This window comes from Calidris pugnax, unplaced genomic scaffold (assembly GCF_001431845.1).
Source record: "Calidris pugnax isolate Ruff unplaced genomic scaffold, ASM143184v1 scaffold316, whole genome shotgun sequence".
Taxonomy (NCBI): Eukaryota; Metazoa; Chordata; class Aves; order Charadriiformes; family Scolopacidae; genus Calidris; species Calidris pugnax.
Window position 1 is genome coordinate 113,290 of NW_015091194.1, and position 16,372 is coordinate 129,661.

The 16,372-nt window shown below is 39.3% G+C and overlaps 1 protein-coding gene across 1 annotated transcript in view; it reads left to right on the forward strand.

Moving 5' to 3' along the window:
• Nucleotides 1–16,372, forward strand: part of BCAT1 (branched chain amino-acid transaminase 1, cytosolic) — a 66,013-nt gene that overhangs the window by 37,828 nt on the left and 11,813 nt on the right. Inside the window, exons 4-10 of the mRNA XM_014959552.1 lie at nt 1,774–1,884; nt 2,764–2,883; nt 4,675–4,838; nt 6,400–6,542; nt 12,605–12,690; nt 14,898–15,038; nt 16,064–16,138. Coding sequence (XP_014815038.1) covers nt 1,774–1,884; nt 2,764–2,883; nt 4,675–4,838; nt 6,400–6,542; nt 12,605–12,690; nt 14,898–15,038; nt 16,064–16,138 — 840 coding nt within the window. The remainder of the gene's footprint in view (nt 1–1,773; nt 1,885–2,763; nt 2,884–4,674; nt 4,839–6,399; nt 6,543–12,604; nt 12,691–14,897; nt 15,039–16,063; nt 16,139–16,372) is intronic.

Below are 16,372 nucleotides of genomic sequence, written 5' to 3' on the forward strand. Positions count from 1 at the left end.
GAGCTCTGGTAGGTTAAAGGCATTTCTTTTTGAAGAAAAAGATTTAACAGCTTGAGAAGGCTTTGTGTTTCAGCAATTATGTGGTTCTTACATTTCTCAAACCATTGGTCAAATCTTAGTAGTAACATTCCTTCCTCTTCCCTCTCATTAAAAGTTCTGTGAATGTGTTTGGGAGAAGGGTGGGGGGAAACAACCGTTCTGTGGTAAGAAACTAGCAATACAGAATTATGGTGTTAGTCACTGGCCCAATAAAAATTCTACCAAAGTATCAACCCTATCACCAGCTATGCCATCCTTGATTAAAGACAGAATGTTTTTCTTGTAGCTACAATGTCTATCCTAGGAGCAGTTTCTTTTTCCAAACTGAGTACAAAACTTTTAATAAGGTTGGCATTGCCACAGGAGGAAGATAAACGGTGGAAGCAAAAAGTTCTAGGTTCTGCTACATAGTTGGCATGTAGCCTAAGGAAAATTGCAGGGATTCCCACAACCCAGTTACAACCCAATTAAAATTTGTCATGTGGAAGGACGTAGCTCTGTCATGGGGCTGCACAAAAGCTTTCTAAACATTGCATTTCACTGGGAAAATCTTACAGAATTTAATAATGAAACTGTGAGTATTCTATTAAATTACTTATATACAAATACAGGATTCTTTTGTCCAAATAAAACACCTGCATTTGTAGACTTCCAGCCACACAGAATGTGTTTACAGCCATTTTTTGTGGAATAGTCAGGAGGAGAAGTATGAGGAGACTGACAGTAGTGATGCAGTTAAATTCATAGAACTTACACTGAAATTCAATGTATAAAGAAATGCTTTAGAAAATAAATTCTAAAAATCTGAACCCTTTCCTATAAGCATAAATGATCCTTTAATACTTAATCTAAATAATACCTCTATATATGTATATATTATTGTGACCTGATATAATATATGTGTTTTCTGCCTCTAAATGGAAATTATCAATCTGTACCTGAAAATAGCAGTAGATATTTTGTGGGCCTATGTTTTCTGCTGTGGTTAGGAGGTGCTGTAGAGCATTCTGCTGGGAGGGTACTGGTGGGATAAAGGTTTCTGGTAAATTGATTGTCAACACCAGTCATCCGCATTTTGTGGTTTGATGGGATAATTATGATTAATTTAAGTTTCCTGTAAACTATAGACAAAACATTTTCATGCATTCTTCCTCCAGTATAAGGCTGATGCCTCTGTCTCTCATGCTAGTTAAACCCCCTTCTACAGCATAGGGGAAAATAAGTGACAAAGATTTTGCTACAGCAAGAACTGCAACAGAGTTCCTCTGATTACCTTATGCTATGTTTCCTACCAAAATGCATTTGGGACAGAGCTCTAAAAATTCTTAACTTATATAATTACTTCCTGTAGATCTTTTCTTTAAGGGAGAATACTGTTTTGGCTCAGTCTTAGGTATCAGTCAGGATGGGAGGAAATAGTTAAATCGAACACATGCTACAAATTTTAATTGTTGTAACCAAATTATGAACAAAAATGGTTATAATTAAGTTCCTTGAAAGAAAAATATATCTGACGCACAGGCAGGTTGTCGTTGTGATATAAATTTCATAATAGTACCTCACAGGAGTGTGTTGCAAGGATTAACTAGTTAGCATTTATACTTTGAGTGCTGCGAGCAGGAAAGTGAAATTCGTTTATTTCCAAAGGGTGTGTCCTGCTTTTGCATAGATCATCATGTGATAACATATCTCAATTGTTATTTAATTCCTTTTCCCTTCTTTTTGGCTTGGTAGTTGTTTGAAGGCATGAAGGCTTACCGAGGAGTGGATGGCAAAATCCGCCTGTTCCGGCCAACTCTCAACATGGACAGGATGGCACGGTCAGCAATACGAGCAGCTCTGCCAGTATGTAGCCAAGGCATTTTATTCTCTTTAAGTCCGAGCATATTTTCATTTTCAGAGTGCAAATCTCTGAAATTCTACAGTAGTGTAACATTTGTCAAACGCTCTAACTCTCGAACAGTTCCGTTAAAACTTTAAGTGAACTCTTTGAAATTCATTTTTCTTTTAAATCACAACAGTGTTTTGCTTTCTTTGTTGTCTCCCTACCGCCTCAGATGTACACAGTCTACTTCTGAGGGATGGGTGCTGACCTGCAGGTATTTGCACACAGACAGCTGGTGAAATTGTTCTGGTGCTAACGTTCTCCCTTTTCTTCGTTCCACTCCAGTTAAGTCCTTCAGCCTCGGGGTGCCTTCATTTTTGGTCATGCTAGCAACTTCAGGCTGCTTTTAGCAGTAGTGTATTGGCCTGTGAATTTCCTCCCATGCTTATTAGCTTTATTACTGTAAGAACTTTGCAACTTAATAAAGCTGGGAGGCTTGGTGGACCCCTTGGAGTTATAACCCAAAGCACCCTTCTGCAGAAGAGGTGGTGCCATAGCTTGCCAAAGTGAAGGTGTTGGCTGCACAGGGAGTTCTTGCCATGTGCTTTGGAGGCAAGAAGGGTCACTGGCTCCTTTTTTACTATCTCAGGAGGATATTTTGTAGCAGCAGGAGGGCATTCAGGGTACTGTATTAAAAGGCACCGGGCAAGGACCATGGGATCCTAAGTTCTGTAAGAAATTAACTGAAGGAAGCTGATGCAGTCCTATGAAGCTCTACAGACCATCACTGTTACACATCCTGATGAAGTGTTCCCCTTAACATATGGATCTATAAAGACCAAAGAGTGTCCAGGCTACACTTCTCCATTTTCTTTTCTCTCTTTGCTTTTCCTTCCCAGCGTTTTGACCAGAATGAGCTGTTAGAGTGCATCCGGAAGCTCGTGGAAGTGGAAAAGGAATGGGTCCCATACTCAACCGCTGCCAGCCTGTATATCCGTCCTACCCTAATTGGAACTGAGGTGTGAAGCATTTTTTTTTTCCCCCCTCTCTGAACTTTTGTGTATTTAAACACGAGGCAAAAGCCTCCGACCATAAAGGGAAATACACAGCAGTCACTAGACAACAGTATTACAGTGCAGGGGCAATGTGTTTTTATGTCTTTACTTCTGAGTAAGTCACCTGTGGCTCTAGTTCACAAATTTAGGTTGACCACACCACCACCTAGTGGACACATTGATTAAGATCACAGAAAGTAAACTTAAACTGTTCTGAGCAGTAATGGCAAAATTTAAATTACCTTCGGTTTTGTACTAAAACCATAGTTGTTCGTGAAATTTGAATGCATGCCTTTAAAATGCTAATAGTCCGGAGAAAATGTGAGGGAAAATAAATCTTCTGCGTAGATTTTGTGATTTCATCTTTTATCTCTATCCTGAAGTTAGTAAGGAGATTTTGGAAGATTCTACCCAGTAAATTAAGATGGCTTTTCTGAGACAGACTTTTAACAGAACTAAGAACAAGTTCTTATGTCAGTTTATTCTTAAACATGGATAAACCTGACCTTACAAAAGGCTCCTTAGCAACGAGGTATCGGTGTGTACTCTGTGAGTTTCATGTGGATGTAAGTCTAGCCTATAGTATTTATAAAGGGAATTAGAAACAGGGAGTTTATTTTAATGGAAGCTTTAAACCTCTAATGGTAGAACATAGGAAAAGGAAGCTAAAGAACGTATAGTTCCCAACTAGGCAACTTAGTCACATCTGTAAGTAGTTATTATACATGAGCATTATACCTTTCACATGTGACTCCGTTAATTTAATGCTTGTAAACTAGTTGCAGATTTTCAGGTGGAAGGATCTCTACTCAGTGATTGTGAAGTATTTATATATATATATGAAAAAATCCCCCCATTTTTGTTTTTGGAATTCTTTTGGTGTTGAGCTTTGTTCCAGATTAGCCGACATACCTGGCCTTTACACAATGTCATATATTGTTTCCAGGTTGCATCTCTTGCTAATCTTTTATGAATCAGTGCAATTAAGAAACCTAGTCAGCACGATCTTTTGAATGGTAGTGTAAGAATCAGGAAAAATATCAAGATATCGGTTAGTTAATCTTATTAGAAGTTTTGCTGAAGGAGTAATGTAAACAGAAATCAAAAGAACCCTCTTAGCACCTGATGAAGGCTTATTTGAGCTTTTCAGTAGTTCTATTATTACTCTATTATTTTCCCTCCCACCTCCCAAATTAGCTTCAAGTGCATTGTGCACAGTGTTTTGCTTAGACTTTTGGTCCTAAAGATTTAAATCCAATAACTAATTTTCAATGTAGACCTAATCTTAGAAACCAAGGATGATCTTGTTCTTTTTATGACTTTGGTTTCTCTGAGCGGAGCGAAAATAGTAACACATTCAGTTGCATAGAAGATCCCAAGAATCACAGGCAACCAGCTGTATGTAGCCCGAGGGTTGGACAAGGTGATCTCCAGAGGTGCATTCCAACTTCAGTCATTCTGTGGTCAGTCCTGAGTTTTGCAAAGAATCATATAGTTAAGCTGAGTTTCCTACTGCAGGTTTCAGACTTTGACCAGTGTCAGACTTTCCACGTCCACCTTCAAGTATTGATACTTGATAGTGATGACTTGAAGTGAGAAGTCATCTCTCAGAGATGAGGGTAAAAGCCCAAATGATACATTCCAGGTTATTTCCTCTGCTGTTGTGTGAACCATTTCCAGTGGGCAAATCATTTTAGCTTGTCATGCAGCCATTCACAGAGCCACTACTCAACTCTACCCAATCCCTTTTTTCAGCCCTCCCTTGGAGTGAAGAAGCCAACTAAAGCCCTGCTGTATGTCATAATGAGCCCTGTGGGCCCTTACTTTGCAAGTGGAAGCTTTAATCCAATATCCTTATGGGCAGATCCAAAATATGTAAGAGCCTGGAAAGGAGGAACAGGAGACTGCAAACTGGGAGGGTAAGAAAACATAATTCTGCGTCTTCTATGTAGCTCTCAAAGGAGATTTGGTTTTTAGGGAAGTATCTAATCCAGCAGAAGTAGAGGTATTAAATGTAGCAGTTATACAAACAATGTACTATAGCAAAGATTTCAAAATTGTACTTTGCAAGTATTATTTATACAATTCAGTTGCATATTGTTGTTTGGATATTACAGCCAAGTGGACTACTTGCAGAGGCAATTTTTCAGCATCTCAAGCTGAGGGACTGGACCTGGAAGGTGTCCATGTAATACTTTGGCTGTTCCCCTTGCAGAAGTTGACACTGAAGATATCGGTTCTCTGGTGCAGTGTTCAGTACAGCAGCTTGCTGCCAACGTGGCAGTGAACAGCACTGACTGCTGACCCCCTTCCTTCACAAACCGTCCTGACAAGCCATCTGCAGCTAGTTAGGGGAATGGGGGTGTGTAAGGGAAAGCATGAGACCATTATCTGCATTGACTTCACCATAGTCTAGCAGAACAGTTAAGTAATATAATTGTTTATGTCAAAGTACTTGACTTGTAGAGTGAAGCTGCTTAGGACTTGACTGGAGCAAGCAACTTGGATGTGGCTAAATAAGTGACTCGATTATGCGTCCTTGGTCTTTGATTTAAGTGAAGCTTATTGTCTCTACCTGGGAGTTTCTCTTCTAAGCAGGAAGTTAGTAGTTGCCAAGTGCTGCTCAGCTGAGGTACTAGAATAATCAAACAAGAAACTAGAAAACAGCTTTCCTCATCTGGTCTGATGTTCTGAGACCTTTACACTTTGTGGGGTTTTGGTTAGTTTTAAAATATATTTATTGTTTCCTCTGCATCCTTCACACATCAGCTATGAAAAAAGGAATAGTCTGGAGTCACTACTGACAGAACTGTGGAGCTGCTGACTCAGGGTCTTGATGGTTGTTGGAACACCAGAAGTGAAAGGGCTGGGTTTTTTTTCCCCCCTCAGAGCAGCTACAGAGTAAATACACATTAATCAGTCAGGTACAGGCTGTAGGCGGCATTTTAGGAAAGCAGTTGCTCCTCAAGGATATGAAATTCATCAAGACCCATCTGCAGCTCCTGAAGCTACTAATTCTGTGAACGTCTTTTACTAGAAAAGAAATAACTCGCCTCTGGTGATTTTTATGTTTGAAGAGGCTCATCTGACATATATGACCCATCTGTTCATCTGACATAGATGAGGTAGATGGTTTTGTTTTGCTTTTTTTAAAAAACATGAACTGGATGGGAATTGTTGCTTTCTATCCAGGATGCCAACTGCTAAATAAATAGAAATGCTTTCCTAAGGTGTCTAATTGCAATGATTAGGATGTCCAGAAAATATATCAAGAGGTATTTTTAAGACAGTTTGGCTGATATGTAGGAACTGTTGATGCTGCTCAGCCCTTTAAATTTCTTTGGTTGTAGATACAAATGATCTAGTAAAGTACTAGTAGGTGTGCACATAACTTTGCATAGAAATGAGAAAATACCCAACCAGGTACTCCTAACTTTTTGCTCATTCTTTTTTTTTTTTTTTTTTTTTTTCTTCTGGAAGGAATTATGGTTCCTCTATTTATGCCCAGCAAGAAGCCATGGAGTTAGGTTGCCAGCAGGTTTTGTGGCTCTATGGAGAAGATCACCAAATAACTGAAGTTGGAACAATGAATCTGTTTCTCTACTGGATAAATGAAGATGGAGGTATGATAACACACAACGTGAAAACTTTAACAGAGTAGACAATTGGGATAATAATCCACAAAATTATTTTTTTTTTTTTTTTTTTTTTTCTTCTGGAAGGAATTATGGTTCCTCTATTTATGCCCAGCAAGAAGCCATGGAGTTAGGTTGCCAGCAGGTTTTGTGGCTCTATGGAGAAGATCACCAAATAACTGAAGTTGGAACAATGAATCTGTTTCTCTACTGGATAAATGAAGATGGAGGTATGATAACACACAACGTGAAAACTTTAACAGAGTAGACAATTGGGATAATAATCCACAAAATTATTATTCGAGTGCAGATCATAAACTTTTTAATGAAGATGATTTCACAAAGCAAATGTCTGTTCTCTTCTGAAAACTGATAGGTGACTGTTAGTTATACCATTGAGAAAGAGGAGATTCTGGAGCAGCTGTGAGTACTGCCTACTGATAACATACTAAGCTGTTGGACCAGTCCAAGTGTTCAGAAGGATAGAGTCTTGCCAGGCACAAGGTCACATTGCAGGCTTGATGTCAACTCTAGCAGCGTGCTTGATCTTGAAGGAGGTGTTGGGTCAGAAACAATGCTAAAGACACCTTAGGGCTGTGTAACTCCTCAGACTCTGTGGCTTTGGGATTGAGTGGTTCCCATTATCACTTTCTGGCAAGTCAAATGTTCCTGAAGCATAGCCAAAAGAATTTCAGTATGCAACTGATGAAGAACTTGGCTCTTTCTTTGAAGAATTTGAAGTTCTGTCCATGGAGGTGGAGAGAAACATGTCAGTCACCATTTCACATCACTAATGGTCAAATGATGCTTTTAAGATACACCATCATTCTTGAAGCCATTTTTACCTCTGTACACGCAGTCACCTCTGAGCAATGTAAATTCTGATTAGAAAACTATCTAGTTAATGAGCAGCCAACTATTTAGGCATCTCAAAAACACCCATTAGGCATGCAAGTATTCAGTGCTTGAGAAGTGATAGCTGCGCCTGAGAACTGGTTGGGAAGACTACGTGACTCTGAGTCCTTAAAGGATTGAGCCAATGTCTAGGCAAGTGAATAGAAGGACAGCTTCTAACTTCCATGAGTGCAGGCCCTCCAGGAAAATTGTTACTGAAATTTTGCATGGCAGCAGATACAGGGTTCAGACTCTGATTTTGTATTAGTGCCATGGGGACCCTTGAAAATGGACATTTTTCTGATGGTGCTCAGCAGCAGTACAGAGACGGCATTCTGTGGGGACAGCAGTGTGCTTTGGATAGTGTAGGGTAATGGGAATCCAACTACCTGACTCCCAGCTCCAGTTTCACTACTTGTTCTGCAAAATCTTTACCACTTTTGTAAGAAGAGGGATGATGCTCCCCCAGTGTTGAATGAGTCTGTGAAGACTTGTGAATGAAACTATAAATATGAGAAATCTTATTGTTGTTGTTATACCAGCAGTAGATTTGTCAGGGTCGCTAAATAGCCAAATTCATGCTTTGTGTAACTTCACTGGAGAGACACAAAAATAGATTTTGGCTCATTCTGCCCAGGGAAAGGACACTGAAGGGAGGACATAATTAGAATTCAATGTTCTCATTGTACTTAAACCAGGAATATGCTGGAATTATCCAGCTGCAGCACCGTGCTGTTCCAAAGATCTGCCAATCACCGCGTTACCAGTGCACTAGTGAATAGTGCTATTGTGAGGTGGCCGTAGCAAACAACTTGTAATTCATGCCACCCAAGCTAACTGTATACTGGCAGACCTGCCATTTCACACGACGTGGTCATTAGCATCATTGGAGCATTTTGCTGTCTCCCGGTGTGTTGATTAATGCTTAATTTATGATATTTTTGGTTGAGAATCCCTCTTGCTGTCAGTGTATGTCACCGTATACCTGTCTATGGCTTTACATTGTGACTGAAAAAATGTTTGCCATTATGTTCTGTCCACCAAGGCTTTGGTTTGGTTTTGTTATGCAAATTCTGCATCTGAGAGAGGGATCTAACATAAAAATAGTGAGGCAGAAATTGCAGATCAACATCAAAAAGAAAATGCCTCTCTTTTTGTTTTCAGAGGTCACCACGGAGTAGTCTGGGCTGCTCTCCTTGGTTTATAACAAATCAAAGATCCAGCCCAGTAAAGCCCAGACTAAAGGACATTTATGCTTCCAACGAGAGTAGGCTTTTCTTGCAAGCCTTTGCTATATATTTTCAGTTACAGCATTGTGACTAAACATGACAGCAGGAGGAGCCTGGAAAAATGTTTTATTTGTAACATCAAGGAGGGAGTAGGGGAGGAAGCCACTCAATTTCTGGTAAAATAACATGACATGCTCTATGCTGCTTTCATATGCCCACTGCGGCTCTGGCCGAGGCTTATAATAGGACCAAATCTGGATCCCTGCTGTTGCATAAATACAGGAGTGTGATATTTCATTCATCAAATACTGTTTACAGTTTATGTTCGCAAAGTGAAAATTTTGGTCACCCTACAGTTCCTTCCACCTGCATCTTCAGAGCACATAACAATCCCAAGAAGCTGTTAACACTGAAACTTGTTTTCTTTAATAGTGTCTGGTTTTCTGCCTAGAATATAGGCTTGACTTTATGGAAAACCTTAAAATTGAAACATATGTCCCACCTGAAGGTTGCTAACTATGAAATCTGTCTGCACTTTCCAAAAATTAAATGTCTTCAGAATGATTTGGAACCATCTGGCCTCTACTTCTAGCTTTAATGTTAAGGCATTGTGAATAGCATGCAGGCATTACTTAATATTTTTGTGCTGATATTAAAATGGGGATTAATAGTGCCTACTTCAAAATAGCTTACATAAATTAAAAAATAAATATGTTAAAAGATTCTCTGGAACAGTCAAGTGAAACATCAGGCAAATTTGCTTAGTCTTCTGTAGGTGGAGGATTCTTTGTGCTGCAGAAGTTTCTTGTACAAGTAGATTACCTACAGAATAAGGATCATACCTTCTGCTTTAGTAGAAAGCCATAGCAATAGCATGGAGTGGAGAGCAGGAGATGAATGAGATGGCAGACAAAGAAAAGGAGGGGAAAATAAGTGAGGAAAATAAATCGACAGAGATGAGAAGACAGAGTGATTGCATGAGGGGAGAGTAGAAGAAAAGCCTGAAGGAAATAGGAAGAAATAGAAGGGTGCAGAAAAAACCTGTTAGAGGAAGTCAGCTGTTAATAATAGTGAAATCGGGGTTTCCTGGGTTCTCCTTGACCCTGAAGTTCACTTGGCATCCATTATGATTTTGGTACAATATATTTTGGTGAATTTCTCAGCGTTATTATTGTGTGACTACTACTGGAGGCATCCCACGTTTGGAATCTTATCTCCTATGTGTTCATAAATACACATGTGTAAAGATTGAAGCTGTGTAATATGCAAGAACTCATTTTAAAAGTCCTTTTAAACACTCTGATGGAGTTCCATTGTTACAGCATGCCTAGACTGTGACTGGTGTGATGGGGCACTGGACTGGTAGTGCTACTACTATAACAGTAACAGTAGTCAATGGAAGAGAAACCCTGAAATTTTCCTTCAAATGCCTTTCTCCCCCTTTTTGCTACTATATGTTTGAAGGCTTCTAACCCTTCAAAATATTCAGAAGCCAAATGGAGTCTGTGAGCTCACAGTCAGGTTTTTTTTGGAGATGGACAAACTGATGCCATAGGCAGCCTGGTTTGGCATCCATTCACAGAGAGGATGAGGGTTTTTGGCATGCTGTGTTGTATAGCGTTATCATCTCTGCCGGATACCAGGGGAGCAGATGTTCCTTGGGTGGCCCCAGGCTGGTAGGCATCATATGTGTACTTGACAAAATTCTGCAGAGCAGGCTGTTTGAAACATTTTGAGACTCCCATGTCCTGTCTGCTCAGTGCTGTTTGGCGGCTGGTTTGGCCTGGCACCTTTTCAAACCAGCTCAAATCAATTAATATATGTTGCTGAGCTTAAACAGGTCCTGGCCAAGGTCTGTCGCAACATTCACCGAGTAGAGAACATTATTTGGTGTGTAGTCACAGTCTTTGGTATTAAGGTCCACATTATTTGAAGTTTTCTGTTAGAGAAAGGAGAGAACTTGTTTATGGCTGGGTCACAGATGCAGAACATCAGATTTTCAATGTTCAGAATCAGGTGAGCCATATGGCTCATGGAAAGTTTTTAAGTCCTCTTCTTTTGATAATTGTGCCAGAATCACAAGTTGTAGTGGTGCTATAGACAGACTCTTAAAAATGGAAAGCTATTGTTACTAACTATAGGAATAAGAAGAGACCACTCCTGTGCTTAGGAGTCTGGGATAGGTTGGGGAATAGCACTGTTGGTTATTCAAACCAGAGCAGAATACATAGCCTATTGTAGCGCAGCATTTTTATACATTTTGGTATGGTAGTTTATATCTATTACTTACGTGTGTGTGTATCCTCATAAGAGGAACATGGAACCATAGGTAGGAAAAACTTCTAGTCCAAATTAATAAATGCAGGGGTGGCTGCGTTAAAAAGTAACAGACATTTCCTGAGAGAATGGACAGTGAGTAGCAGATTCAGTGAACGATTCCATTTATTTATCCTCCATTTCCCCTGTCCCACCCCAGCAGCTCCCAAACCCCCTCTTGAAGAGCAGAAGAGAGCCCATGCTGTAGTCAGTCTGGACCCTGTGGATGCACTGGCTGGCAGGTGGTGTTTGTACACAGAATTATCTAGCTGACTGTTGAAAACAGAGTATTAAACACCTGAGCTCAACCTGCGCTCTTAGTCCAAGGATACAGTGTGTTTTTCTCTTCTACCCAGCTCCAAGTTTTCACAGGACCTGTAGAAACATTTTTAGGACAGCTTCTCCTTCGAGACTGCTTCAAACAGACCTGGATTGAGTGATCTTTTATGGGTAGGGAGAAGGGGGCAAAATAAAAACATGCAGATACATATCTTGTTCTTTTATGTGATCTAGGTAAAAATGAATCAAAACCCTTAATGGTTTGTGGATTTAATGAGTAGGGTAGTATCCTTATAAGATCAAGAAATATAATGAATTCTCACTGGGAAGAGAAAATGGTTAGAAAAAGATATTAAGAGTGTTACTGAAAGACTGTGGATGTCTTCACTTCTCAGTGCAAATCTGAGACTGCCTTAAAAAAGGCTGGCTGGCTGAAAGAGTAAATGCTCAGTATTCTCTGATAATAGAAACCACCAAGTATGCTATGTGATGGTTTCAAATAAAAGTGATGGTTTAAAATGAAAAAGATTAGCTCTGATTTGCTGAAAAAGTCAGATGGAGGAACAAAGACTACATACAAGCTTCTGTATTGTTATTTAGGTATTTACCAAGTATGAATTACCATTTATCTACCATTTCATTTTTTATGAAAAGCAAGCTAACAAACTAATTGAACCATTTGAATAGTTAGTGCTTTTGGAATTTTATTAGGGTTTCTCTTTTTTGCAAAGAGAAAATTAGGGGAAAAAAAGATGTCTACACTAAGACAAAAGTGTCCCCTCAAGGTGCATTTGGAAAGGTTTCCGATGCTTTGCTTGTTCAGTAAATGAGCCTCAAAATTTCTGATAGATGTTTCATATTAATGCTAGGAAGTAGGTATAGTGAACCCTATATTCTTAAATTAAGTAAAGCGCTTCAGGAAAAGTCATGATCTGCCCTGGGATTATTAGGCATTGCTTTCCCTTGTGCCTCTCTATTCTGAGTTTGAAGACTAAGCCTTTCATGGGTTCCCAGTAGTTATACAGCTAATCCATAACACACTGAGGAATAAAACTTACTACTAGGTGTTAGCCCTGTATTTATTAATCTATTACAATCTTCCCCACCCACTGAAGGGTACTTAAAAGGTTTCAAACACTCAAAGACAACTTACTGGAATTGAATTTGTGTAACTTGTGTTCTTATAAAACTCTGATAAATATTGCATCTTACTGGGTTTGTGATATGATTAATCTTTTTAATTTTCATATTTGGTGGAATATCAGTAAACACTTTTTTTTTTTCATTTCTTTGTTTTTCAACCAGTGTTTCTATTTCTTTTGTGTTTGACAGAAAATGAACTAGCAACCCCACCCTTAGATGGCATCATCCTTCCAGGAGTGACAAGACAAAGCATTTTGGATCTGGCACGCAACTGGGTGAGTGTTTTGACCTTGGCAGTAATGGTTTCAACTATCATGTTATAATATTGACAAAAGAAAGCATTCCTGGTGCTCAGTATCTTGAAGTTCAGCTGATCTGGTCAAATCTCTTAACCTAAATAGGAACTATGGGCATGCTAATTCATAGTTTCTTAGCAACATCATCAGAATACCCACACCTGTCACACAGAACAATACCAAGCTTGTTAAAGCAGCTCCATGTAGTATACAACATGAAAATTCTCATTAAATCCACTGGTACCAGCAACTTAAAGCAAGGAAACGGACAATTACCGTGCATGACCACAGCTATCCTTCAGTTATCAGCACACTATTTCTCCACTTAGTTCTCATGGTTCCACCCTTATTTTTAATAAGTAGCATGCAGCCTAAAATCAGTCTTGAAGTCATCTGTCTGCTTCCAGACTCCAGTTCTGTAAGTGTATCCATCCAAATACTCATTTGGACATTTGGGACTACCTTATGGCTTGAAATGCGCAGATTGTTCGCTCTCCCTGTACCATACTCCAAGGTTTTATTGTGGCTTGGATAAGAGTACTATACAGCCAAAGGTCCATCAAGCCCAGTATCCCATCTCCTGGTTCTCACCAGGCTTATCTTTAGGGAGGAGCAACAGGAGTAACACAGGCCTGTGTGGTACTTTCTCCTTCGTTCAGCTTCCAACCACCTGTAGCCGAAAGACTTCCTGAAATACAGTTTGCAGTTATATCACTTAAATCTAACTTGTAGTGAAGGGAGCTGGGCATGCACTTTGTGGCAAATGTGTGCCATTTGTGGACCTGCACTGAACTCTTGTGCATCTTTATTCATATTGGTACTCCCCTAGTGCAGATGTGCATGCACAATTCTCAGTCCAGTCTCTTTTACAAGACAGAGAGATATTGCCAGTTGATAGGTCTTGTATGTGAGATACCAGACTCTCACCTGGGTCCTCTTGAATAATTACGTGTCTTCTACTCTCACAAAGGTTGTTCACTTCTTCCTGACCTCCATTCCCTAACCTGCCTGAAACTCTGCTTACACGGTGTTCCCTGCCTCTCTCTCCAAATACTATCCTGTCCAGAGCTAATCATGTTTTCTGCTATCTCTGTTTCATGTTGAAGAGCTTATATATAAAACAAAGGCTAAGCTTTAGTTTGGTCTGATTGGACAAGTTACAGGCGATAGGACAAGAGGAAATGGCCTTAAGTTGCACCAGGGGAAGTTCATGTTGGATATTAGTAAGAATTTCTTCACTTAAAGTGGTATCAGGCATTGGAATGGGCTGCCCAGGGAAGTGGTTGAGGCACCATCCCTGGAGATACTCAAACAACGAATTGACATGGTGCTTGGGAATATGGTTTATTGTGGGTGTGTTTGGTTGGGATTTTTTTTGTTTTGTTTTGTTTTTTTTCCTAATGATTGGACTGGATGATCTTAAAGGTCCCTTCCAACCTAGGCGATTCTGTGACAATAAAGTCCACATAAATCCATGAAAGAAAATTTTCAAAGTTTGATGTTTATTTTTGTTCTTTAAACATGTCCGCTCAATCGGTTGCTATGCATTCCATCAGTTGCTATGCATTCTTCAACACTTGTAGAAGGTAAAACACTTCCTCTTAAGACTGTCCAATGTGAATTGCTTTACTCATACCTGCAGTACAGTTAATTTCTGTAGGTGACAGCTGTGTGCAGGCTACAGTGTGAAATTTCATCAGGAATTAAAGAATTATATCACATCTAGTTGCTGTTATGCCATTGCAGGTGGAATTAGCAGAATGTATTTTGTTTAGGAATCGTCTGAGTAGGATGCAAAGCTCTGTTGACATAATTGAGTAATTTTTGTACAAACTGTAGCATGTTTGAGATCATGAGTAGTCAGATCCTGTGTCACATAACCCCATGACAAATTCTGCTGTGTTATTCCCTAATGCAACATTGATATTCGTACCAAATCAGAAGAAAGTGCCATTTAACCATCAGCATCGTATCTGATGAACCACTGGCTTCCTTGAAAGTCATTCTTTTGATTAGAGACTATCTCCTGGGATACTGGGAGGTTTGAAAAGACCACAAGATCCCAGCCAAAACTTGACTTGTTGCCACTAGGCTAATAGTTCTTAGAGATGTTTCAACATGGAAAACAGGAATACAGACCATTTTTAAGCTTTTTACAATTTTTATGGTTGATTCTTCCTGTGCAGGGAGAATTTAAAGTGTCTGAGCGATACATCACCATGAGTGACCTGACAACTGCCTTGGAAGAGAACAGAGTAAAGGAGATGTTTGGTGCTGGAACAGCTTGTATTGTGTGTCCCATCTCTAAAATTTTATATAAGGGCAAGGTAAGAAAATGTATCTTCCCCCCTTCCCTTTTTTCTTTCTTTAGAATTTTATCATAATTAATTGCAGCTGAAGCAAAAAACAAGTTAGATAGAAAAAAGGAGTGCTGCCAGAGGCTCCTGGAAAGATTAACAGTGTCACTATGTTGTTTCTCAAGTGTGTTACTAGTATGTTGTCAGAAGATAATTTTCCCTCTCATCTTCTGTGGTTTTTTAATAGCTGAAATCATAACATTTCAAATCCTAGCACAAGGAAAAAATAAAAGTTCCCAGCCTCTTTAAAAATACAGAAAAATATCTTCTCCCCCGTTTCCTTTATTGAACATTTTTTCCAAATTTGAAGGCACCTGGGAAAGGTGAGGACAGGAAGGATTTTTGCAAGGAATCAAATTTCTGAGCAGAAATCCACTGTATGGGAGATTTCTCCTACACAGTTGGAATTCCACAGTCTGATAAGCTGACTTGGTGCTATTTAGCCAGCACAAAGTTAATTCAGAAGGCTCGTTATTGCAGCTGCCTATCTTGATGTGCTTTGTTCCATTAAATATGACAAGTACAGTAAACGCCTGTAAAGTGATATTTCTTGAATTAATAAGATGGAATAAATATACTGGTATTATCAGATGCTAACATCTGATGAGATGCTAACATCTCATGAGATAACATGAGAGACATCAAGATGCTGAGAGATAATAAGTACTATAAATGTACCTGTTGTGCTTCTGCATTATATACTTTGAAATGAAATGCTGTATGTAATGTTTCTACTCTTGCCTGTACAATATGCTCTCCATTTTGGACAGATCTTTCCGAAGATTTGGACAGATCTTAGATTAGCCTTTGTTTGAAAACAGCATAACAATTCAACTAATCCTACTTTTTGCTGGCTCAGCATGCCCTCCTATAGAAAACATTTCAACAATACTTGCCTACTTGTAAGGAGAGCTAGAAAGCTTGATAAATATTTATTAAAATTCTTAGTGAACCTCTCTGTCTTCCCCCTTGCCTCCTTCTTTATTCAATGTCAGCATTTGCACATTCCAACTATGGAGAATGGACCTCAGATAACATCCCGTTTCCTGAATAAGCTGAGTGATATCCAGGTAAGGTGCTTCCTCTTCTTTAACTGGATAAAATAATAAAAGGTGACAACTTGAAAACAACAGCAGACAGTCCTTTTAATAGTGGTGCTATAGGCACCACTATATAATAATATAGATTCTTTTGTTTGGCGTGCTTATTCTATCTTTTTTTTCCTTTGAGAAAGTATGATATGGATGGAGACTGATTTTTTTTTTATTTCCCCCCCCCCCCCCCCTCCTACCGTGCAGTGTGGT